The sequence below is a fragment of the Haliotis rufescens genome, unplaced genomic scaffold (assembly GCF_023055435.1).
Source record: "Haliotis rufescens isolate VD_foot unplaced genomic scaffold, xgHalRufe1.0.p SCAF_15, whole genome shotgun sequence".
Taxonomy (NCBI): domain Eukaryota; kingdom Metazoa; phylum Mollusca; class Gastropoda; order Lepetellida; family Haliotidae; genus Haliotis; species Haliotis rufescens.
The window spans coordinates 732,026-759,243 of NW_025963835.1; the positions used below are offsets into that span (position 1 = coordinate 732,026).

Genomic DNA, 27,218 nt, shown 5'->3' on the forward strand with positions numbered 1-27,218 from the left:
AAAGGCGCCGCAATTCCCTGTGCAATTCGAGTTGCGTCCCTTAGGCACGCCAGAAACCTATGATCCCGGCTCGCCCTGATTATGTTTCAAGGTTTGTCAGCACCATACCCTTGCTCGTGGGTTTCACCAAAGAGGTAAACGTCTACGATCTGCAAATATAAGGTCTTTCCTCCCACATCAAGCTGACACGCTGCGGTATAACTGGAACACTGTTTAAAGTGGCGTTAAATTAAGCTCATCCACTCTTGTATGTTCTAATATAACTATTTTTGTTTGTTTGTTTGTTGTTTAACGCCGCGCTCATCACTATTCCAGCTATATGACGGCGGTCTGTAAATAATCGAATCTGGACAAGACAATCCAGTGATTGACACCATGAGCACCCATCCACGCAATTGGGATACGATGACATGCATCAAACAAGTCAGCGAGCCTGACCACCCGACCCCGTGAGTCGCCTCTTACGACAAGCATAGTCGCCTTTTACGACAAGCATGGGTTGCTGAAGACCTATTCTACCCCGGATCTTCACAGGTTTCTAAATTAACTAAATGGTCCATAATATTCCAATTATTCCTGAAGATGCAAGTGAGATAAAAAAAAAAGAAGGTCCCAGGCTCTAATTACTCCGCCCCCGCGCCTCTAACTGCAGAAGAATTACCAGAAGAGATACCAAGATTTATAATTCATCATCAGTTGGAACATAAGTCGGTTGATAATACTGGTCTGTTTTCAGCGGTAATGTTTGGGGACCCGCGCCACTATTGTAACTTAATTTCAACCTTTCATCCTCGCTCTCCTTGAGACGTTTTCTTCGAATTCGCTGTTCGGCAGCTGGCATGTTGGAATAGAAAGCATCAAAATTGGACGCGATGATGGCAATGGGCATTGCAATAAGTAAAATTCCGGACAAAGAGCAGATAACTCCCACCACATATCCGGCCCAGGATTGTGGGCAAATGTCTCCATAACCAACCGTCGTCATGGTAACGACAGTCCACCATATTGCAATTGGAATGTTGCTGAATGTGTCTGCTTTGGTAGCGACCTCTGCAAAGTAAGCAAGAGTGGCATATATAATCACGGCCATCGTTAATGTCACCAAAAGCAGACCAAACGCACTTAAGCTCGCCTTCAGTGTGAATATCAACAATTTCATAACATTCGACGACTTTCCTAGGTGGAATATACGCAAAACGTTAAGACAGAACATGGCCCGTAAAACAGTATGGGCAATATGTACGTGCTCAACTATAGGAATGTGATCCAAAACGACCGCAGTCCACATAATTAATGTCAATGTCACATCCAGATTATTTAGACCAAAACTAAAAAATCGTTTCTTTTCGGGACAGATGGTAAACTTGGTAAGCAGTTCCACAGTAAAGAAAACGAGGCAGGCAAGATCCAGCCTGTAGATGGTGCCTTTCATCTCGGACTTCAGCAGCATGTCTAGGATGGATCCGGATGCAAGATGGGAATCCTCTTTCCTCAAAGGCTCCCGAAGCTGTGGTATGGTGTACAGACAGGCGATGATCACGACCATTGACACGAAGAGCATGTAGATCGTAAACCATATCTGGAGATACACGAGGATTATATATATTTACTGGAAGACAAAAACAATATTTTCAAGCTTGTAAAGAACATGGAAATAACGATCTTTACATCATTTCCATAAATTAAATAAAGTGATGTAAACAAGTGTACGCTTTGTCTCCTCGCCTCTTCGAAACTTTCCACAACATCTTTGTGGGTTTTCAGTATCTCGTATGAAGAGAGGATCATTTCACAACTGATTAATTAAAGAGGGACAATGGTCAATACTCATGGGACCATTTCAATTTAAGGACTAAATTAACGCTGCACTCAGCAATATTCCAGCTATATGATGGCGGTCAGTAAATAATCGAGTCTTGATCAGACAATCCAGTGATTAATATCATGAGCATCGATCCACACAATTGTGATCGATGACATGCATCAACCTAGTCAGCGAGCCTGACCACCCAATCCCGTTAGTCGCCTCTTACGACAACCATAGTCGCCTTTTACGGCAAGCATGGGTTGCTGAAGACCTATTCTACTCCGGAATCTTCACGGGTCTGTCATATGTTTCAAGTCTCCATGGGCGTGAGCGACTAAACAGACATGACATCGCACAAAAACACTGGATGTTCCTAACCTTCAACCACATAAACTCAACACAAGAACGTGTTAACTTGCGACGAGAACAAATTGCATTAGTGAGTCAGTATTTCCTCGGGCTGTAGATATATAACACGCCAGGGACATATATAAGCTATCAGTGGTCGATAAAGCAATATAGCGTGAACTAAAAATAAATAGTGATCAATGCTGTGAAAACAAATACAGATTGGGCATGGATGCTTGCGTATTGGATTTCTTTTCACGCGACAATATGACAGTCGTATAATGTAAACCTTTGTAATCTGGACTAGACAAAACCCGTGATCGATGACGTAAGCACCGATACATCCCACAGGATGTACATCTCCTTGTCAGAAATGAGAGTTGGGATTGGTTACCCACCCAAGTGCTATAAACCCTCGTACTCATTATCAGTAATCATTCCATTTTAATACACTTTTTCAAAAAGTATAGCGAACCGGTTAAATCCCAACACGTGTATAGTGAAACCTCGGTAATCCGGAGAACCTGCCTTCCAGAGCTTTTTGGGAATATTCATCTAATTTAAGCAGCATGGCTTAGCCCGTGAAGATCCGGGGTAGAATAGGTCTTCAGCAACCCATACTTGCTGTAAAAGGCCACTATGCTTGTCGTAAAAGGCGAATAACGGGATCGGGTGGTCAGGCTCGCTGACTTGGTTGATGCATGTCATCGCATCACAATTGCATTGATTGATGCTCGCGATATCAATCTCTCGATTGTCTGGTCCAAACTCGATTTTCTAGAGACCGGCGTCATATAGCTGTAATATTGCTGAGTACGGCGTTAAACAACAACCAAACAAACAAACTAAGCATCAATACCTCGTCCATTCAGAGGTTTGCTTATACGGATAATTTCACTTGGAACGGTAACGTACGGAATAGCGAGGTATCACTGCATGTGCCCATCCTTGATATGTAATGCCACCTTAAGTTTCGATTCAAGTACTGCATTATATATGTACGTGATTAACAACGCTACATATGACGATATAATTTGGATTGTTTCAAACTTGATTTAATGAATGTGATAAAATCTTTCGTTGAGTCAAGTGAATCTTAACAATGACCTTAACCCTTGACGTTAGCGTCAGGGTAGGGCATTATCACATATGACGTTAGCGTAAGGGCAGGACACGTTCACGCATCACAATAGCGTTAGGATAGACCATGCTCAACAGTTTCGCGAACACGTTAGCATCGCTGTATCTTTTCAGTCAGTACCGAGTGTGCGTCTTCTGTATTTGTATCTTGTTTTTTCGTTCCTTGTGGCTGAAGTATGCGTTTCATTGCACCTAAGGTACTGACGTTATAACTGCACTGTGCTAAGTGTTTGTGAATCAATCACTGTTCCTGATTGCATAACACACAGGAAATCCCAGCACATTAAATTCGGTCTATTTCTAACGAGGGCAACTTTCTGCAATTGGACAATTAATTATGATTGATCAGCTGTTCCCAGCAGTATTTCACAAGAGTTAATCGCATGGCACTTTGACGTTTCATTTACAAATACTTAACTCACTATGTTTTTGTGTAAACATTTGGACCCTTTCAAGGTAATCAAGTAACAGCTAATTGCAACAAGGGAAAATATTTATGTCGCAATCCAAAACACGACAGTAATATTCCGAATTTATATTAAGTCAAAATGATTACACAATTTTATCTGTCGAATTCAATAAAAGTACTGATAATGTTTGATGAGTTTCGTTGATGATTCACGAAGTAAAAAGGTTTACTTATTGTCATGTAAAAAGGTTTTGGGCGTCATACCTAACACACCGAATATAGTGGTATGTAGTGAATGTGGAAGGCTTCCAATTCATATATCAAGCTATCAAGTTATCTGAGACTAAATACATAATGTGTCGAAATATTAATAATACGATGTACAAGATATCGAAGAAAATGTAATTTGACGCTTTTGTATGCCAGTCATTAAAAAGAAGTGGACTTCAAAAGTTAAATATTTGCTGTACAATTATTGATATGGTTATGTTATAGCCACAATACACAGACATGTCAGATCATTTTTACGCCGCTTTGCACAATCACTTAAAGATGTGTACATTCCGAAATGTCCATTTCTAGAAATAACCATACTGTTTTTGAATCTAGCTTTATCCGCCGAGCGATGAGTATATTTTCTCATGTTTATGTTTTGTGTAGCCTTCTCTCGATGTCAATTGTCAATGTATGTATCGTGATCTTTTTATTGACACTGACAGATATGTCATGTGGTTTTTTTACCTTGTAGATAATATAACAATAGATTGAAAGAAGACGAAAACGAAATTGAAGAATGAACTGTCGGACAAGCATTATATTTTTTCACACCACCAGGAGAAAAGCATCTACACCAGTCGGGTTCAGCCATTGTTGGCAAAATTCCAGCGACATGACGGTGGTATGTATAACATCGAGTCTGGACCAGTGATTGATATCATGAACATCGACCCACACACTTGGGATACAATGCCATCGAACAAGTCACAGAGATTCACCACCGATCCATTAAGTCGACTCTTACGACCAGCATAGGTTGCCGGTGGCCTACATTGTTACCCGGGTCACCACGGACTGCCATTGTAGTGATTCTGGTTGCATTTGTGTTCTGTTGCAATGAGTGAGTGAGTGAGTGAGTATGGTTTTACGCCGCTTTTAGCAATATTCCAGCAATATCACGGCGGGGGACACCAGAAATGGACTTCACACATTGTACCTATGTCGGGAATCGAACCCGGGTCCTTGGCGTGACGAGCGAACGCTTTAACCACTAGGCTACCCGACCGCCCCTCTGATGCAATGAATCTTACTTGGTAGAGGTGAAACTGCTGTAACTCAGTACTGTGCAATGCACTTCAAACTTATTTTTATAATTATTATATTCATTGATGCATATTCAGTAAACGGCATTGTTGTTACGGACTTATCCATGTATACCTGGTCACAGCTGCTCAATCTAATGTCTGTATTCTCCAGGCAGAGATTGGTCATAGTGTTATATACGCACTTCATCCGAGCACAGAGATGCCCTTGTTATCTGTTCAACTGCGTCAGGTCATATTTGACAAGATAGAATGAACAATCGAGTATGACATCATGCATTACATCATCATTGCGATGACGTCATAACGATATTTACATTATGTTTTATTGATATTGTTCATATATATTTTTCAAATGGTCATGTTAGTAATTAAGTGCATCAGTCCATTGTTCTTGATATATTCATCTCAAAATTTAAGGATTATAATCAACTTAACGGTTAAAAGTTAAATATTAACAGTATATGTTATTCTGATATCAATAGCGTTCGATGGTGTAATCCTTGGTCAGCATTGAATACTACGAAGTTACCAAAATTATGTCCGATGCATTCCCATATGGCCATTCCCATCATCATCATCATCATCATCATCATCATCATCATCATCATCATCAACAACATCATCATCATCATCATTATTTTTATTAATGAAAAGATTAATTGACATTTTATTTTATTAATTATCATTCATCTGCCATGGACGTTTATAAATATCTTCTGTTATTAAAGATAACATCTGTCACATCAACATAACATCCCGTTGTGTTAGCTATACGTACATAAACATATTTCTATGTTAATATTTAATAATATCACAAATTAATATGGATATCTTGACGATATGTAATTATGATAAATAGCAGATTAAATTCGCCCACTGTGAGGTGATGGTGCAAAGAGCGTGAACATCATGTGAACTGTGACTACAGGACATTCGTCGTCGTTTGGGGACCGAGCATTTGATATTCGGGTGTGTGCGTGGTAGTGTGGGTGTGTGGGTGTGTGGGTGTGTGGGTGTGTGAAGCATAACTATTTGTTTTAAGAATTAACGGGGTCAATTTAAACTTTAACGGTACAATCGAGCATGCTTTTTCCTCCTAGATTTCAAAAAGAGTCATACAACTCTTACTCAGAAGTTGTTTGATCAAGGTTATAACCTTTAAGCTTTCAAAAAGTTTATGGCAGACATGTGGAGGGCATTTCCACATTTGACGCATCAGTCACAAGTATGATGTCTGATGCAATTCCCTATTTTGACTTTACCATATGTTCATGTGTTTTGTTAGGGGAACAATTGACTGTCTTTGCATTTGTTTGTGACGGGTGCTACGCTCCCCTTTTCGAGAACACCTGGTATCAACTCTATTTGATAATGTTTCATAAACAAATGCTCATGATATGGTCGGAATCGTTAAAGCGACTCAGTCTTCTTTTGGCAGAAATTTCTTATTGATGTGGAAAGGGGTTTGTCGCTGTTATTTACTGACAGGGGAGTTTAAGCCTGCATGCCCACCTCAGGATCCTTGTTTTACTGACAGTGGAGTTTATGCCTGCATGCCCACCTAATGAACCTTGTGTTACTGACAAGGGAGTTTAAGCCTGCATGTCCATCTCATGATCCTTGTGTTACTGACAAGGGAGTTTATGCCTGCATGTCCACCTCATGATCCTTGTTACTGACAAGGGAGTTTAAGCCTGCATGTCCACCTCATGATCCTTGTGTTACTGACAAGGGAGTTTATGCCTGCATGTCCACCTCATGATCTTTGTGTTACTGACAAGGGAGTTTAAGCCTGCATGTCCACCTCATGATCCTTGTGTTACTGACAAGGGAGTTTAAGCCTGCATATCCACCTCATGATCCTTGCTACTGACAAGGGAGTTTATGCCTGCATGTCCACCTAATGAACCTTGTGTTACTGACAAGGGAGTTTATGCCTGCATGTCCACCTCATGATCCTTGTGTTACTGACAAGGGAGTTTATGCCTGCATGTCCACCTCATGATCCTTGTGTTACTGACAAGGGAGTTTAAGCCTGCAAGCCCACCTCATGATCCTTGTGTTACTGACAAGGGAGTTTAAGCCTGCATGTCCACCTCATGATCCTTGTGTTACTGACAAGGGAGTTTAAGCCTGCATGTCCACCTCATGATCCTTGCTACTGACAAGGGAGTTTATGCCTGCATGTCCATCTCATGATCCTTGTGTTACTGACAAGGGAGTTTATGCCTGCATGTCCACCTCATGATCCTTGTTACTGACAAGGGAGTTTAAGCCTGCATGTCCACCTCATGATCCTTGTGTTACTGACAAGGGAGTTTATGCCTGCATGTCCACCTCATGATCTTTGTGTTACTGACAAGGGAGTTTAAGCCTGCAAGCCCACCTCATGATCCTTGTGTTACTGACAAGGGAGTTTAAGCCTGCATGTCCACCTCATGATCCTTGTGTTACTGACAAGGGAGTTTAAGACTGCATGTCCACCTCATGATCCTTGCTACTGACAAGGGAGTTTAAGCCTGCATGTCCACCTAATGAACCTTGTGTTACTGACAAGGGAGTTTAAGCCTGCATGCCCACCTCATGATCCTTGTGTTACTGACAAGGGAGTTTAAGCCTGCATGCCCACCTCATGATCATTGTTACTGACAAGGGAGTTTATGCCTGCATGCCCCCCCTCATGATCCTTATGCTACTGACAGTGGGGTTTATGCCTGCATGTCCACCTCATGATCCTTGTGTTACTGACAAGGGAGTTTAAGCCTGCATGCCCACCTCGTGATCCCTGTGTTACTGTCAAGGGAGTTTAAGCCAGCATGTCCACCTCATGATCCTTGTGTTACTGACAAGTGGCTTTATGCCTGCATGCCCACCTAATGATCCTTGTGTTACTGACAAGGGAGTTTAAGCCTGCATGCCCACCTCATGATCCTTGTGTTACTGACAAGGGAGTTTAAGCCTGCATGTCCACCTTATGATCCTTCTGGTACTGACAGGGAGTTTATGCCTGCATGTCCACCTTATGATCCTTGTGTTACTGATAGGGGAGTTTATGCCTGCATGTCCACCTTATGATCCTTGTGTTACTGACAAGGGAGTTTAAGCCTGCATGTCCACCTCATGATCCTTCTGGTACTGACAGGGAGTTTATGCCTGCATGTCCACCTTATGATCCTTGTGTTACTGATAGGGGAGTTTAAGCCTGCATGCCCACTTCATGATCCTTCTGTTACTGTCAGGGAGTTTATGCCTGCATGTCCACCTTATGATCCTTGTGTTACTGACAAGGGAGTTTAAGCCTGCATGTCCACCTCATGATCCTTCTGGTACTGACAGGGAGTTTATGCCTGCATGTCCACCTTATGATCCTTGTGTTACTGATAGGGGAGTTTAAGCCTGCATGCCCACTTCATGATCCTTCTGTTACTGTCAGGGAGTTTAAGCCTGCATGCCCACTTCATGATCCTTGTGTTACTGACAGGGAGTTTAAGCCAGCATGTCCAACTCATGATCCTTCTGTTACTGACAGGGAGGAGGATGTACCTGCCCGCCCATCAAGGCCATTCACATGTTACCAACAAGGGAGGACGATGTACTTGCATGTCCACCTCATGATCCTTCTGTTACTGACAGGGAGTTTAAGCCTGCATGTCCACCTCATGATCCTTCTGTTACTGACAGGGAGGAGGATGTACCTGCCCGCCCATCAAGGCCATTCACGTGTTACCAATAAGGGAGGAGAAGGTACCTGCATGTCTATCAAGGCCATTCACGCGATACCAACAAGGGAGCAGGAAGTACCTGTCCGCCCATCAAGGCCATCCACATGTTTCATTATTTATACATTTTAATTAACATAGAGAATGTACCTGCAGGCCCATCAATGACTTCCACATCTTACCAACAAGGGAGGAGAATGTACCTGCCCGCCTATCAAGGCCATTCACATGTTACCAACAAGGGAGGACGATGTACTTGCATGTCCACCTCATGATCCTTCTGTTACTGACAGGGAGTTTAAGCCTGCATGTCCACCTCATGATCCTTCTGGTACTGACAGGGAGTTTATGCCTGCATGTCCACCTTATGATCCTTGTGTTACTGATAGGGGAGTTTAAGCCTGCATGCCCACTTCATGATCCTTCTGTTACTGACAGGGAGTTTAAGCCTGCATGTCCACCTCATGATCCTTCTGTTACTGACAGGGAGGAGGATGTACCTGCCCGCCCATCAAGGCCATTCACATGTTACCAACAAGGGAGGACGATGTACTTGCATGTCCACCTCATGATCCTTCTGTTACTGACAGGGAGTTTAAGCCTGCATGTCCACCTCATGATCCTTCTGTTACTGACAGGGAGGAGGATGTACCTGCCCGCCCATCAAGGCCATTCACGTGTTACCAATAAGGGAGGAGAAGGTACCTGCATGTCTATCAAGGCCATTCACGCGATACCAACAAGGGAGCAGGAAGTACCTGTCCGCCCATCAAGGCCATCCACATGTTTCATTATTTATACATTTTAATTAACATAGAGAATGTACCTGCAGGCCCATCAATGACTTCCACATCTTACCAACAAGGGAGGAGAATGTACGTGCCCGCCCATCAAGGACATCCATGTATTACCAACAAGGGAGGAGAATATACCTGCACGCCCATCAATGACTTCCACATCTTACCAACAAGGCAGGGGGGTGTACCTGCACGCCTATCAAGGCCATCCACATCTTACCAACAAGGGAGGAGAATGTACCTGCCCGCCTATCAAGGCCATTCACGTGTTACCAACAAGGGAGGAGAATGTACGTGCCCGCCCATCAAGACATCCATATATTACCAACAAGGGAGGAGAATGTACCTGCCCGCCTATCAAGGCCATTCACGTGTTACCAACAAGGGAGGAGAATGTACCCGCCCGCCCATCAATGACTTCCACATCTCTCCATCAAGGGAGGGGGTTGTACCTGCACGCCTATCAAGGCCATCCACATCTTACCAACAAGGGAGGAGAATGTACGTGCCCGCCCATCAAGGACACCCATGTATTACCAACAAGGGAGGAGAATGTACCCGCCCGCCCACCAATGACTTCCACATCTCACAAACAAGGGAGGGGGGTATACCTGCACGCCTATCAAGGCCATCCACATCTTACCAACAAGGGAGGAGAATGTACGTGCCCGCCCATCAAGGACATCCATGTATTACCAACAAGGGAGGAGAATGTACCCGCCCACCCATCAATGACTTCCACATCTCACCAACAAGGGAGGGGGGTGTACCTGCACGCCTATCAAGGCCATCCACATCTTACCAACAAGGGAGGAGAATGTACGTGCCCGCCCATCAAGGACATCCATGTATTACCAACAAGGGAGGAGAATGTACGTGCCCGCCTATCAAGGCCATTCACGTGTTACCAACAAGGGAGGAGAATGTACGTGCCCGCCCATCAAGGACATCCATATATTACCAACAAGGGAGGAGAATCTACCTGCCCGCCTATCAAGGCAATTCACGTGTTACCAACAAGGGAGGAGAATGTACCCGCCCGCCCATCAATGACTTCCACATCTTACCAACAAGGGAGGGGGGTGTAACTGCACGCCTATCAAGGCCATCCACATCTTACCAACAAGGGAGGAAAATGTACGTGCCCGCCCTTCAAGGACATCCATGTATTACCAACAAGGGAGGAGAATGTACCCGCCCGCCCATCAATGACTTCCACATCTTACCAACAAGGGAGGAGGATATACCTGCCCGCCCATTAAGGCCATGTTCTATGGTTATTTGCAATCAAACATAAATTGACGTTACATACAAATTCATATTTTGATAAATGAGCCAGATGTCTCGTTTAAAGATTATTCACGGTGTGGTCGATTCTACACTACACAATGTATACCACGCACATGTGGGATCATCAGCTGTTTTTGCACTGGGAAAAATAGACCTAGATTTGTGAATGCCAAGGTTATGTCTAAAATATTGATGAACATACATCACCACCTGTCCTTGGTATAACAATTCAAGATGAAAATAGGACCATATTCGATATTGGGGATTTTTAATAAAACATAGCTATCCAGCCGCAGTAATTAAATCTGCATGCTAGATTATATATCATTATACGATCAGGAGAACTGATGATTTTTTTTACAATATCTACAGGTAGCGCATTAAGTGGATATTTTTACGATTGCTTGTCTATTTGTATGTTCGTTAATATGCATTAACATTATAAAACACTGATAAAATGATTGAAATAAAAATAATATATATATATTGCCAAAAAAAGGTATGATGTGTATTTCAAATATTTTGAACAGAATATGTGACTAATACAACTTATTTGACCCTTTACGTTGGATTCTGAACCGAAGCATCAGATAATTGTGTTATGGATCGAAGTTTAACTAGCACCAAAACAAATTTGAAGTGTCATTTTATGCCGCTTTGAGGAATATTCCATCAATGTCCAGCCTTCAGAAATTGCAACTATTGAATTGAACTCGTGCCTCGGCGCGAGAGAACGCTTGAACCGACTCGGCCACCCAATCGTCTCCACAGAAAATGGCATACACTTAGCAGAGTCTATATATGTACACACTCATATATACACAGACCGCCTCCGTGGTCTAGTGGTAGAGCGTCCGCCCGGAGAGCAGAAGGTCCGGGGTTCGATCCCCGGCCGCGTCATACCAAAAGACGTTAAAAGATGGTACTTGTTGTTACCCTGTCTGTCGCTCGGCATAAAGGGGCTAAAACAAGGACTGGTCGGCTCGGAGTCAGTATACTGTGTCTGACTGGGGTATTCATGTTAAACTGCGGCATGGTATCTCAGTGAGCTAGCACTATAAATCGGCATCAGTCCGGACTAGTACAGGCAGCCTATCAAACACACGTCGCTATATAAGTGTAATAATATTGGACGCGACGTTAAACCCAATTTCACCTCACCTCACCTCATATATACACAGACAAAGCAGTCCTTTATGCCAAGGTACAATAGCCTTGTATCTGTGTATTCGCACATAATCAGAATATTAACTTTATTCCTGTTGATAAAGGAATATAAAATCATAACAATATTTTAATTTTAGTCACATTCACATTGACCTTCACACTGATGGCGCTGACAAACCTAAAAACATATTCGGGGCGAACCGGGATTCGAACCCACAATCATAGGGCTTCTGACGTGCCCAAGGGACGCAACTCTGCACAGCGAATCGCGGCGCCTTAGACGAGTCGGCCACCCGTGCCCCCGGTCAGCCGTGAATACTTCATGGAAAAGAACGGTAAGAAGAAACTGAAAGCGTATTCGTTCCATGTTTAAATCTGTTTCTGTGTAACTGAATCACACAGTATCTCCAAGGGGCGGTCGGGTAGCCTCGTGGGTTAAAGCGTTCGCTCGTCACGCCGAAGACCCGGGTTCGATTCCCAACATGGGTACAATGTGTGAAGTCCATTTCTGGTGTCCCCCGCCGTGATATTGCTGGAATATTGATAAAAGCGGCATAAAACCTTACTCACCCACTCACTCACTCACAGTATCTCCAAGTTAAAGGGTTGGTTCCTCAATTTGTCAGTTTTCCTTCGCCACCAGAGGTGATGAGGTAGCCTGGTAGTTGACAGGTCTTCTCATAGCAGTTTGTTTGTTCGTCGTTCAACGATATGCCAAGTTATGTGACGGAGGCTTGTACATAACAAATATCAAACTCTGGATTGCCTGGTCCAGGCTCCATTATACAGACCGCCGTCATATAGCTAGAATATTGCTGAGTGCGGCGTTAAACATCAAACAAATTGAACGTCTAGACATGTTGTTCATAGCCATTTAATAGCATATCATGAGATAAAGGATCACATTTAAATGAATCGTTCTCTTAGGTTCTGTCAGTAAACGTTATAAATGAGCAGTATTATATTATCAGTCAAATAGTTAAACAATATATTGCATTCTGTCTGATCCACTAATATATGGTCATGTTATGTTCTGTCAGTAAAATTTATAATAGAGCAGGTGTTGTCAGTCAGATAGTTTAACAATATATTGCATTCTGTTCCATCCACTAATATATCATCCTCTTATGTTCTGTCAGTAAAAATTATAATAGAGCAGGTGTTATCAGTCAGGTACTCAGCCTAGCTAAACAATATATTGCACTCTGTCTGCCCCACGAATATAGCGTAAACGTTACCTTAAAATGTTTCACGTTACCTTGGAAACTATGGAATGTTGTGGAAACTCCATTGTCATCCAAAGGTGCTGCCTCGTCGACAGTTCCTCTCTGTTGACGAAGGGGTGTTCGTTCAGGGACTTCTCTATCACGTCAATCACAGCCTTGGCTTTAAGTGTCGTTGTATACATCTTCCAGCAGCACTCCGATATCAACGATTCGTCAATCTGCCAAAAATCCAGTTCAGTTTTCACAGTAAAACTGCAAACATTTTTAGGAAGATGCAGTTCCCCTGTGCGGTAGAGGTCGAAAATTGACAGCATCACTTTTGGGTTTCTGTCGAAAAAGTACTCGTTTTCTTCGGGGTTGTATTCCGGCCATTTCTCGGTCAAACGTCCAAGCTTTGTCTGTGGAAACCGTAGCAAAACGCTTTTTCGGATTGTGAATTTTTTCCCCGATACGTTTATGTTCACTGTATCCATCGCTGATCAACAAAGGTTGGATGAGTCATAGATTACATGCTTATTGAACATCCGCATTGAACATACAGGCGCTTCAACGTGTTTTGAGTCTAGAACTTATGTGCGATGATGTACAACGATAAGCTTCTGTTACGTGTTCATTAACATCAGAGCGCAGCACTGTTCTTCCAACCTTTCCCAAGTCTGAAAAGATTTCGATGGTCTGAGAAACCGATCCAAATATGCCATCTAGGCTACAAGAACCTCCCACCGTATATAACTGTAGTCAGCGCTACATAGTTAATTGCACAAATGATTGATTGTTCAAGAAAATGAGGAATCAATTAAATGCTCCACATGTTGGCAAATGATTAGTTTAAGTGTGTCGATACTTGCCACAGTCCTTGCGCCTGAAAGGAACGAAAATAAACATTAGGGTCTAACATCAATGAGAGTTGATATTTGAACAATATTGTATGTACATAAACGTTCTTGTTAACAACGGCGTGGTAGTGGGAAAATGCGATTTAAATATGTTAGGGGTATTGCAGCTGTTTTGCGTAAACAACAGCGTTTTTTTCTACACAGTGAAATCCCAGTAAGTACGAATTTTTTAATGAAGAAACCTCACACTCCAAATAATATTGTTGAGAACATATATTTATTTACAAAGATATATTACTCAGTAATGATGAGTCAGGAATCAGGAAGTTTTGTTCTTCTTCATATATATTTTATGTTTTTATCAGTAATTTCAATAATCTGGAAATAGGTTAATACGAAATGTTTCTTCTTCACATTTTTTCTGCTTCTTTTTATTACATACGTTATTTTTTAATCAGTATTTTTAATAATCTGGACATTAGCTACTACGAAATATTTCTACTTCCTTGTCTTATTGTTACAATATTTTTTAATCGGTAACTTCAATACTGAAATATATACGATTATGTTCCATTAATTTGTATGTATAGAACTTAAGTTGCGCATAACATCATTGATAAGGTTTATTTTAAACTGACGAAAAGCACTGTGTTAGCTTCAAAATAAAGGACAAAGGTAAATATCGTTGTTTAATTTCGGCACAAGAAATCATCAACATATTTTTCGAAATGACCCTTTTCGTGAACAACTGGTGTCATCACTTCGTGTCAGTGTTCCCTTCATATTATGTTCTCCCCTATTTTGCTTTTAATGCGCAATGGAATCAGTTTCGGTGGATAATTGAGACTGGCGTTGACGTGTTATATTTACTTTATTTTTTGAAATGTTCAATTTTTCTTAATATTCTTGCATAATTTTCAAAATTTGTATTCTTTTTCTTGAAACCAAAACCTTACCTTTCACTTCTACTTTGTCTGGAAATTCTTTCATATAGCGCACGTGTCTGCAAAGAAAGATGATCAGGTAGAATTGATGCCGTGATCGTTTGAAAGAAAAAAAAGCATTAACTAAAGACAAAACCTAAATGGATACAGGTACATCTGTTACGAAATAAAGCATTACTGAAAAAAAGATTTCATTTAAGTTAATTAAGCAACGGTTTTACCTCACTGCGTACATGTTAGTAGGACACATTTGATCCACACAAAATATGTTAAAAAATGTTGATTAACCATGGTAAGCGCGATCCATCAGAGTGATTTTGGCATTAATCAATTTATACTGACGGAAAAAAAGTAACTGTGTTTAATATAAAGTTCAATAGAAATTTTTTTTATTCCGAAATAAAATAAAACATCTTTCATTACATATTCATGAAGATACCTCCTCGACTCTAAGGTCGTGATTCACAGTTTACACGTGTATCTTAATGCACGGCGCACAATTTGAATGTTTGTGTCTTTGTTGGGGGCATGATACTCACACACGTATCTTAAAATGTGAAATCACACAATGATTGTTAAGCTATCAGGTCCTAATAAAATACGTTTGTTTGTCCGGAAAAAAACGTTTACACAACACCACGGGTAGATGTAAAATCAACGTCTGCGCGCCGTGGGTATGCTGCAGGAAGAGAAATAGCGCAAAAAGAAATTGCCAGACATTTTTTATGTTCATCGAAGCATCTGAGGCTTCGGAAGATAAGACTGACAGTATACTGTTTCATATGTTTCACCTAGACAGCTCTGATAGTCTTGCAAGGGTCTACAGGCTTCACTTGAACAGCTCTGGTAGTCTTGCAAGGGTCTACAGGTTTCATTTGGACAGCTCTGGTAGTCTTGCAAGGTTCTACAGGCTTCACCTGGACAGCTCTGGTAGTCTTGCAAGGGTCTACAGGTTTCATTTGGACAGCTCTAATAGTCTTGCAAGGGTCTACAGGCTCCACCTGGACAGCTCTAATAGTCTTGCAAGGGTCTAAAGGCTCCACCTGGACAGCTCTAATAGTCTTGCAAGGGTCTACAGGCTTCACCTGGACAGCTCTAATAGTCTTGCAAGGGTCTACAGGCTCCACCTGGACAGCTCTAATAGTCTTGCAAGGGTCTACAGGCTTCACCTGGTCAGCTCTGGTAGTCTTGCAAGGGTCTACAGGCTCCACCTGGACAGCTCTAATAGTCTTGCAAGGGTCTACAGGCTTCACCTGGTCAGCTCTGGTAGTCTTGCAAGGGTCTACAGGCTCCACCTGGACAGCTCTAATAGTCTTGCAAGGGTCTACAGGCTCCACCTGGACAGCTCTAATAGTCTTGCAAGGGTCTACAGGCTTCACTTGGGCAGCTCTAATAGTCTTGCAAGGGTCTACGGGCATCATTTGGACAGCTCTAATAGTCTTGCAAGGGTCTACAGGCTCCACCTGGACAGCTCTAATAGTCTTGCAAGGGTCTACGGGCATCACTTGGACAGCTCTAATAGTCTTGCAAGGGTCTACAGGCTCCACCTGGACAGCTCTAATAGTCTTGCAAGGGTCTACAGGCTTCACCTGGACAGCTCTGATAGTCTTGCAATGGTCTACAGGCTTAACTTGGACAGCTCTTGTAGTCTTGCAATGGTCTACAGGCTTAACTTGGAAAGCTCTGGTAGTCTTGCAAGGGCCTGCAGGCGTCCAGCGAACGATTTGGCGACACTTGCGTTACCCAACGTTGAGTGGAAGTGTAATGGTATGGGTTAACATCACAACTCATGGGAAAACACATCTGACTGCAAATGACAGTTTGAATGGCGTACGCTGACGGGGCGACATCGTTCGTGATCATGTTCTTCTCTTTGTGCAAATGCATTGACGTGAAGTCACTTTGCAGCAGGATAATGCCCGCCCACATGGTGCACGTGTTGTAACAGACTTTTTGAGGCAGTGTACCATTGTTGCACTATCATGGTCGACTGTTTCTCTAAACCTCTCCCCCTAGAACACGTCAGGGATGAGATGGAAGCGCTGCCACGACAGGCGTCGAAACCAGCCGGTAAAGCTAACTTAATTTGACCAAGCTTTGGTTGACATTTTCAATCATCTCATGTTTTCAATGCGCCGCCGCTGCCTCACTTGTTTATATGCAAATGGTGGTCACAACCGATATTGATATTCATAATTGAGTTGTTATTCCACCCCTTTTTTAGGGCGTGTTGCTCTGGCTCCTGTTACCAGGTAGAGGTTCCGTAATTGAATTTGTAATGATAAATCAAACGAACGACCAAATATTATGTTGGTGACGCAGAATTATTTTTTTTCATTAGTATACGTATTTATATAGGGCGCCATCGACCACTTTTTAGTTTTTGTTAGCGTCACTAGCTTTGTATACACAGAACTATTAGTTGTGTAGAGTGCAGATAGGGAATAAACTGTGACGTGTTTCGGACACGTGTTACTGTAGGCCTTTCAGGCATTGGGGTTCGCTCAGCGTTTTTTATATCTGAAACTTACATTGTTATGGACATTGACGCATCGCGTTTTCGGTATGTCGAGACAGTGCTTGTGTGGTTAATAGACAGCAGTTTCAAGCTACTTCGTCCTGAACTATCGGGTTTACAGGGTTCGAGTAAACGAGATTTTTACTGCATGCACAATCAAAGCGACACAACCCTTTCCTGAATCATAAGTCATTTCTGCTAAAGGGACCGCCTCCGTGGTCTAGTGGTAGAGCGTCCGCCCGGAGAGCGAAGGTCTGGGGTTCGATCGGCCGCGTCATACCAAAAGACGTTAAAAGATGGTACTTGTTGTTACCCTGTCTGACGCTCGGCATTAAGGGGCTGAAACAAGGACTTGTCGGCTCGGAGTCAGTATACTGTGTCTGAGTGGGGTTTTCATGTTAAACTGCGGCATGGTATCTCAGTGAGCTAGCACTATAAATCGGCATCAGTCCGGACTAGTACAAGCAGCCACACAAACACAAACACGTACATGCACGTCGCTATATACGTGCAATAATCTTGGACGCGATGTTAAACCCTATTTCACCCCCACCTCACCTCTGCTAAACACAGTGTCCATTGTACGATTCCGACTGTCATGACCATGTGTTGATGAGTGTGTGAGTTAAAATTCAACGTCGTATCGGCATTATTTCAGCACTATAGCGAGGCATGTGTTAATGAATCACCATCAAATAGTGATAGTACCAGGTGTTCGCGAAAATGTGATCGTATCCAAACCCATCGGCATTTGCTTTCATTTTTGACATCGTCCCGATCATTGAAAATAGTGATTTAACCATGACCCAGGAATGAAGGAATTACGTTTGAACTAACTTTGCCGTGTGGGATAGTGGTGCATACAGTGGTTGGTTCTTGGTTCTTTTTATGAGCTTGCAAAATGTTTTGAAAATCCACATGGCATTATTTCCCCATAACTACTTTCTATGAACGCGAAGAAAGCCCCGCCTTGATCATTTAAAGTGTTTTTGTTTGTTTGTTTGTTTGATGTTTTACGCCGCACTCAGCAATATTCCAGCTATATGACGGCGGTCGGTAAATAATCGAGTCTGGACCAGACAATCCAGTGATTGACATAATGAGCATCGACCTACGCAATTGTCATTTTAAGGAGTTTGCTTAATCTGTTAGACAGGGATTTAGTGACACATGTGGTAGACCTAGAAATATATTTCTTTTATTTTGATTTTTATGGAAATTCAGTGCAGAGAAAGAATGAACATATATTTAGGTCAAAGAGTCAAGCTAAATGTTGATCGTACTATGCGTGGTTTGGGCAGATTGAACCTTCATCCTTATCAGTTAATAAATCAATTCCATTTACCATCCTTTGCCTCACAAAAAGGTACATTGAAGCGATGTGGCAAATTATAGTTGTATATGATACTTTAAATGTATCATTCATGCATCATTTGAATCATTTAAAAAAATAAATTGAATAAATTCAATTACAACATAAGTGTATTAGAGATAGCCTGTTTAGTATGACTGGCGAAACGTCATGAATGTTACTACATTGTGAAATTATATACAACGATGAAACCAGGTGTTCGCTAATAATGAGGTAGGTTTCACACGACCAATGATGTAACATACAATTTATCATCTTCAACAGGACGCCTCAAATGGTTCTTCTTTTACCCACTCAGGGGACGACCATTTAATAATTGAAGGAGAAGGGAGGGAAGAGTACTGGAACTGTCACACGATCAGTGAAGTAACATACAAGATATCATTATAAACAGGGGACTTAAAATGATTCTTTTACCCACTCAGGGGACGACCATTTAATAATTGAAGGAGAAGGGAGGGAAGATTACTGGAACTGTCACACGATCAGTGAAGTAACATACAAGATATCATTATAAACAGGGGACTTTAAATGATTCTTCTTTTACCCACTCAGGGGACGACCATTTAATAATTGAAGGAGAAGGGAGGGAAGATTACTGGAACTGTCACACGATCAGTGAAGTAACATACAAAATATCATCATAAACAGGGGACTTTAAATGATTCTTCTTTTACCCACTCAGGGGACGACCATTTAATAATTGAAGGAGAAGGGAGGGAAGATTACTGGAACTGTCACACGATCAGTGAAGTAACATACAAGATATCATTATAAACAGGGGACTTTAAATGATTCTTCTTTTACCCACTCAGGGGACGACCATTTAATAATTGAAGGAGAAGGGAGGGAAGATTACTGGAACTGTCACACGATCAGTGAAGTAACATACAAAATATCATCATATACAGGGGACTTTAAATGATTCTTCTTTTACCCACTCAGGGGACGACCATTTAATAATTGAAGGAGAAGGGAGGGAAGATTACTGGAACTGTCACACGATCAGTGAAGTAACATACAAAATATCATCATAAACAGGGGACTTTAAATGATTCTTCTTTTACCCACTCAGGGGACGACCATTTAATAATTGAGGGAGAAGGGAGGGAAGATTACTGGAACTGTCACACGATCAGTGAAGTAACATACAAAATATCATCATAAACAGGGGACTTTAAATGATTCTTTTACCCACTCAGGGGACGACCATTTAATAATTGAGGGAAGGAAGGGTGCTGGAACTATTGTCAGGGACAAAATACTTCTTGTGGCTCATTCAAGATAAAGATTGTTTTCTCTGAAAGCAGAAGACGCAGATTTTTTTCAGGACATCATTATGTCCTGCGATAAATAATAATAAATGAGCCTTACCGCAAATAAAAAAATAGTTTTGTCACTAGTAATGACTAAACTTGCTAGAAAAAAGAACTTTGCAGTTACTGACTTGGATTTAACATCGTTTGAACAGTAGTTCAGGTAGACCTAAGCTTGTCAGTTAAAACTGGGAAGAAAACCCGATGTTGCACAGGTCGTGAGTGTGTATTATTCATGATTTCTACGCGCAAAGCTAAAAATGATTTGAAGAATTTAAGAGTGAGTGAGTGATTGAGTGGGTATGGTTTTACGCCGCTTTTAGAAATATTCCAGCAATATCACGGCAGGGACACCTGAAATGGGCTTCACAAATTATACCAATGTGTGGAATCGAACCCGGGTCTTTGGCGTGACGAGCGAACGCTTTAACCACTTGGCTACCCGACCGCCCCTAAGAAGAATTAAAGATGATCCTGGCATTACAAAGGGACATGACTCTACACGACAATATCAACAACTAAGACCCGTTCTTGTAAACACTTTGATTCTGCAGACACGCAAAGTAATTTATATATTTCACATTCATGAATATCCTCCTGAGAATACATAAAGGTTATATCATCTCCCTGTGGATATTCCGGTTTAGAAATTGTTCCCAGTAACCTATGCTTGTCGTGGGCGACGCTAAAATATGGTTTGGTGTTCAGGCTCTGTGAGATGGTTTATAGCGTTTAATCGGCGTGGGGTGTTGCTTTTAATCAAGGATCAACATTGTTTTATATCAGGTACTCGAAACATAATCACAGTTAGCAGAAAATAAAAGACTTTGACACTCTTTCTTCCAAATGAGTTCCCATGTCAATGTTTGGAGTCCTGCACCCCGAAGACGCTGCCGCAAGCAAGAAACATGAAAGGACAAGAAAAGATGAAAGACAATTGGTGCAATTGATTCGGAAGATTTGTTGCCACTCCTTCAGCAACCATTTGGGAACTGCACAAAGTACGAACTCTGTGTCGTTGAAAGACACTTCAGCAATGTTGTTTGATGGTTGGACCCACAGTATTGACTGGGGAGTGTAGTTCTTGATATTCCTTTAACCAAACCAGAAACAGATTCCACTAAATGAGAAAGGAACGCATGTTCCCTAATTTGCAAACAAGGGAATGCTTTAAACTTAAGTAGCATTCTTAGACAAAACTCAGATTCCCTAAAAGTCGCATAATATTTGAAATACAGGAACCACCAACAGTTTCATTTTCTTATGCGAATACCATTTCAACCAGCTCGTTCAGTTACAGAAACGTCTTGCAGAACGTGGACGTCGCAGTGCATGATGTAAACTCCACCATATGTGGCTGCCACGACCCCAAGTACCAACCTGCTGGTCATTTTATCACATAGGACAGGTCCAAAATATCGTGAACAACCTGCTACCAATTGGGTTTCCAACTCTAAAATCATTATGAATGCTGTCGAAGCGTATGCCAAAACATGGCCCAAACGAGACGACAAACCCTTTGAATGTCTTTCTAACAGGATTAAGTCAGTGCGTCATGTTGTCATTGGCAGAATGCACAAACTGAAAATGAGGAAGCAGAATTGGAAAAACCCAAGTCTATCCTAACCAGAAGCCATCTAAACTCTGAAACGTTTATAGTTGTTCTCACTGACAATACCTCTACTAATACAACTGGTATATGTAAAGCATCACTACAATAATTGTTTGATCAAAGACTGTGTTATAAGTGACATAACAAATCATGCCTCACATTAGGCCAGTATATTAACTAAGAAACAGATCTGCCAACCCACCAATCAGTACTATCAACCTCTGCATCTCCATTCCTCTTCTCTACTCGGTTCCAAAGAACCATAAAAATCGGTAAAAAGATAGATCCATTGCACCAAATGCATATCTTAAAGATTAACCGTAATCCTGGTACAATGAAGGGAGTGCTTTTTTCATATTTACAGAAAGTATTTGAGACAAGCAGACTTAATACCATGGGCCTCTCAATAACGCAAGGGATCTGCTTCAAGTTTTGCAATCTCAGAATAACAACCATGTTGATTATGTCAAAGCACTTCACTCTATATACTACTATCCCTCACGACAAACATCGGAAAATGCCATTCTATGGGTAATTGGCCATGTGGTATCCACATATAGTTACATCCCTATCTTCAAGGTTCAGGACAATTTGCTAAAAATGAAAGCAAATGTCATATGTACGTCTACATTTCACAACTTTGCATGTACAATCGAGCGTGCTCTTTCTTCGAAGATTTTAAAGTGCATCACAATATTCTTGCTCGGGTCGTGCTTGATCAGGTTTTCTGCTTTCAGGGCCGTGGTGGGGCTGTCGGGGAGTGTTGTGGTAGACATGTTGAGGACATTTTCAAGTCTAGCCAACATATTTAAAACAGATAAAAACGGAGAATATTGTGAATATTTAAAAATATATTTATATCGCTTTATCTTAATATGCATAATGTATTTTGGCTCATATTACAATTATCAAGGCAAATATATGAATAGTTTTCATCCATATGTCAAGATGTACAATGTTTCCATTTTGGATCAATGACAATCAGTGATGAAATGACAGCTGTCGCAGCTGACGGTTATTTTCAACAACAGAGACTATGTCACATGAAAGCCATTATCAAATGCCCGTACTATATATATTATGATAACATATAATAGCTTCTGCATGTATGAGCATAGGTATTTGTATGATGTGATACTGTTTAAAATAAAAACTGTGTCAATACAATTAAGTATATGGGTTAAGTATTAAGGTTAATTTGTTTTTGACTGCAGGAGAGCGCCGTTTTGGTTTCTCTAAACAAATTTGGAGTTTTTAAAATAAAATGAGAGTGACATGGACATGTTTTAACCAGTCGCCTGTCGTATTCTGTGACTTAGTCATGTTTCGCAATGTAGATAATCCACGCAATTTGTTCATATTGTTTTTAAAATAGCTAATTTTTTAGGGGAAATACGTCTTCTTTCTCTAAAGTTAACGGTCTATATTTTGAATAAAGAATAAACTTTGCGCATCGAGGGATTATCTCTTTGAGCTATAGGCGTAGTATGGCGCAGTCAGCAAGACAGGTTCCAGGTAGGAATTCATGTCAAGCCTGTAACGCTCACTCAAGCTTTCTCCCTTCACACTGCTATTGCAACTAATTGTTCAACACCATTAAATACCAGGCTTTATAAAGTATGACTTTGTTCAAGTAACAACACATGTCGAACAACCGGTTTTTATGTGAGAATTTTGTAATTAGTTGTCTTTATAATGATATGTATGGTGCTTGCAATGCGTAGTTGAGCACAGTATTGTTTCAAGTAGGTCACTGTATGTAATGTACCGTTTCATGCAGCTGTTTAGGGTTCTGCATGGTTTATTGTTTTGACAGTTTTTGTTATATTCCGGCAGAGATTATAAACCCGTATATGTTCTTTGCTTCTGGATAAATAGGCAATCAATAGGTTGGTCTAGATCTGTAGTTTGCAATTGCCTTCATAAACATATGACGGTTGCATGGTAAATCCACAATGTTTGAGTTGAACATAGTAACATTCTTCTAAGCATTGGCTAAACCGGAAGTAACAACACAAAGCCAGTTAACCAAACGGAACCGTACCCAAGGGTAATGAGATAGTGAGTGAGTTTTGTTCATCGCCGCTTTGAATAGTATTCCACTTATATCACGGCGTGTCAGCTTGATGTGGGAGGAAAGCCCGATGTGATGCAGGTCTTAGATGTCCACCACATTTGTAATGTTATCTATATAGGACTTGTAATCAATTTAAAAAAAATCATCATTGGTACTAAAATTGGGTATATACCAAGTTCTGCCTGACAGGCCCAGTTATGTGTTTTCTTGACTTGGTTTTCCTGATCATTTAAAGACACTGTTTCTTTATGGTGCTTTCGAAACATAACTACGTCAACAACAAACAATTTTAACTTTACACCAATCCCCTCCTCCCATTGCTTACATTTCCTTCCTCTGCATATGACATTATACGGCGGGGAACAGTTGATGCTCTGCAGCAATCTCTACTTGTCAATAGTCACACGTACGTAATCGTGACCGCCTCCGTGGTCTAGTGGTAGAACGGAAAGTCGCGTCATACCAGATGACGTTAAACAGATGGTACTTGTTGTCACCCTGCCTGGCGCTCTGCATTAAGGGGCTAAAACAAGGACTGGTCTGAGTGGCGTGTTCATGTTAAACTGGGGCATGGTTTCTCAGTGGGCTAGAACTTAAATATCGGCATTACTCCGAACACACACACACGCACGCACGCACGCACGCACGCACGCACGCACGCACGCACACACACGTAATCGATAGTAATGTACTTGTATCAACCATATAAGTAACAGGGACAGGGATGTACATGGACATATAGTCCACATTAAAACGTACCATGATGGTCTGCCCAGAATATAATCGTGTTTGCCCGAAAACCCCGCAATCCACATGATTAATGTTTGGAACATGTACATACAATAAAAGGGACACTACTGTGGACCAATGATTCGATAATTTGGAAAGGTGTTAATCGGGACGATTTCACATAAATGTGCCTGTACGGATTAACGGGGTTGCATTATATTATGGACAGTGAGTGGGTTTGGTTTAACGCCGCTTTGAACACCATTTCAGTTACACCACGGCGTGTCAGCTTTATGACGGAGGAAAGCCCAAAGTGATGCAGGTGTCAAACGTTAACCACTTCGGTAAAACCCACGAGCACAGGTATGGTGCTGACAATCCAAGAAACATAATCCAACCCGGCGAACCGGGATTCCAACCCATGATCATAGGTTTCTGACGAGCTCAAAGAGACATGACCGTCTCCGTGGTCTAGTGGTAGAGTGTCCGCCCGGAGAGCGGAAGGTCCGGGGTTCGATCCCCGGCCGCGTCATACCAAAAGACGTTAAAAGATTGTACTTGTCTGGCGCTCGGCATTAAGGGGCTAAAACAAGGACTGGTCGGCTCGGAGTCAGTATACTGTGTCTGAGTGGGGTATTCATGTTAAACTGCGGCATGGTATCTCAGTGAGCTAGCACTACAAATCGGCATCAGTCCGGACTAGTACAAGCAGCTAGACAAACACGTACATGTACGTCGCTATATAAGTGCAATAGTCTTGGACGCGACGTTAAACCCCATTTCACCTCACCCCACCTCACCTCAAAGAGACATAACTCTGCACAGCGCCTTAGACGATGGATTGTGGATTAGAATAAACACAATGGTGCTACTACCCCTACTACTGCTGCTACTACCTCTACGACTTCCTACTGCTACTACTACTACTACTCCTACGACCTATGCTATTACTCCTACAACTCCTACTATTACTATTGCACTTACTACTGCTTCAACTACGTTCCTAGTATTTGATATAAGGTTTTCCTACCGTCTGACACAACACTGACAAAAGGTTCTCTTCTGCCTCGCCGACCCCAATACTGCTGCTACTACCTCTACGACCACTACTGCTACTACTACTACTACTACTACTCCTACGACCTATGCTATTACTCCTACAACTCCTACTATTACTGTTGCACTTACTACTGCTTCAACTACGCTCCCAGTATTTTGATATAAGGTTTTCCTACCGTCTGACACAACACTGACAAAAGGTCTTCTTCAACGAGGTCAACGCCCACTAACCATCTGACACAACACTGACAAGGTTTTCGGTAACGTTATCAACGCCCACTAACCAACTGACACACCACTATACTGTTCGTATACGTTATTCGTTACACACAGATGGACAAGGGCTTGCCGAAACAACCCGCTGCCTGACATAAAAAAGATGTAACGACGTTACATGTATATTACATATTATCCTGTTTCACTATATAACACAAAATACTTCAATATACAAGTGATGCAATGGTTTCATATGAGAGAAAGAGAGGGAGTGAGAGAGAGAGAGAGTGAGAGAGCGAGAGAGAGACAGAGCGAGTGAGAGAGTGAGAGAGAGAGGGGAGAGAGAGCGAGAGACACAGCGAGTGAGTGAGAAAGGGTGAGAGAGACAGAGCGAGAGAGAGAGAGAGAGAGCGAGAGAGCGAGAGAGCGAGAGAGAGACAGAGCGAGTGAGAGAGAGAGGGGAGAGAGAGCGAGAGACACAGCGAGTGAGTGAGAAAGGGTGAGAGAGACAGAGCGAGAGAGTGAGAGAGAGAGAGCTTTGTATTCATGAATCAGTTGTTTATGTCAGTTTGTTCTCGTCGCTATATAGCTGAAATAATGTCGATGTGACGTTAAAATTTAACTCACTCACTCAAGTGAACGCGACGCTTTCACATTCACCTCCCTGAACACAATGTTTAATACGACTTCTGCCTTAAAATTGTAAAACTAACATTTAAATGACTTGTTAATTTGAGGAGAGGCAAATACTCTCCAAAGTATTCTTCAAAATTCGTCTGCCTTTCAGTTTGACAGACAGACAGACACAGAGAGAGAGAGAGAGAGAGAGAGAGAGAGAGAGAGAGAGAGAGAGTAGGGAAGGATAAAGGAGTATTTATTTACGGAAAGAGAGGACGGAGTCAAAGACAGGAGAGACAAGAGGCAGGGTGAAACAGAAGTAGGTCGAAGGTGTGTGTGTGTGAGGTGGGGGTGGGTGGGTGGGGGAGTGGGTATGTGGGAAGAATGACAAAACGAGAGACAGAGAGAGAGACAGAGTGGAGGCGAAGGAGAAAGGGGTATTCAATAACACAAACGCCATCAGAGACTTCAGTGATGTATATCGAAGAGTATGATACCTACTGTTCTACGGTTGACCTTGTCGCTGTTCTTGTTCACTCGTCCTCAGTAAACAGAGACTCCGATCCTCTAGGATAATGCTCAGTTACCATACCTCCACGTGTCAGACAGTGGCATACCCTTCTGAACACCTTCAACTGACAGACTGCAATGTTATGTTCGCAGCTGACAATACAACCATGTATACACTGTTTGACA

General features: G+C 41.9%; 1 protein-coding gene across 2 annotated transcripts; it reads right to left on the bottom strand.

Moving 5' to 3' along the window:
- Positions 1-414: 414 nt before the first annotated feature.
- On the bottom strand, positions 415-27,218 carry LOC124142119 (potassium voltage-gated channel subfamily C member 3-like). 2 transcript variants are annotated; one of them, XM_046510403.2, is made up of 4 exons: positions 27,024-27,218; positions 15,018-15,064; positions 13,258-14,087; positions 415-1,579 (listed from the first exon to the last, which is right to left on the bottom strand). In XM_046510403.2, the coding sequence occupies exons 3-4, from the start codon at positions 13,696-13,698 to the stop codon at positions 680-682; spliced, it is 1,341 nt and encodes a 446-aa protein (XP_046366359.2). In that variant the 5' UTR covers positions 13,699-14,087; positions 15,018-15,064; positions 27,024-27,218; the 3' UTR covers positions 415-679. The 2 variants fall into 2 exon arrangements, with proteins under 2 accessions (XP_046366359.2, XP_048251962.1); XM_048396005.1 differs by lacking the exon at positions 15,018-15,064.

Bases quoted from the DNA above. Each gene is read 5' to 3' on its own strand.
- LOC124142119 (XM_048396005.1), bottom strand. From the start codon at position 13,698: ATGGATACAGTGAACATAAACGTATCGGGGAAAAAATTCACAATCCGA. The intron at 1,580-13,257 runs GTAACGTGAAAC...GTGTATCTCCAG, and splicing joins AACATTCCATAGTTTCCAAG to ATATGGTTTACGATCTACAT.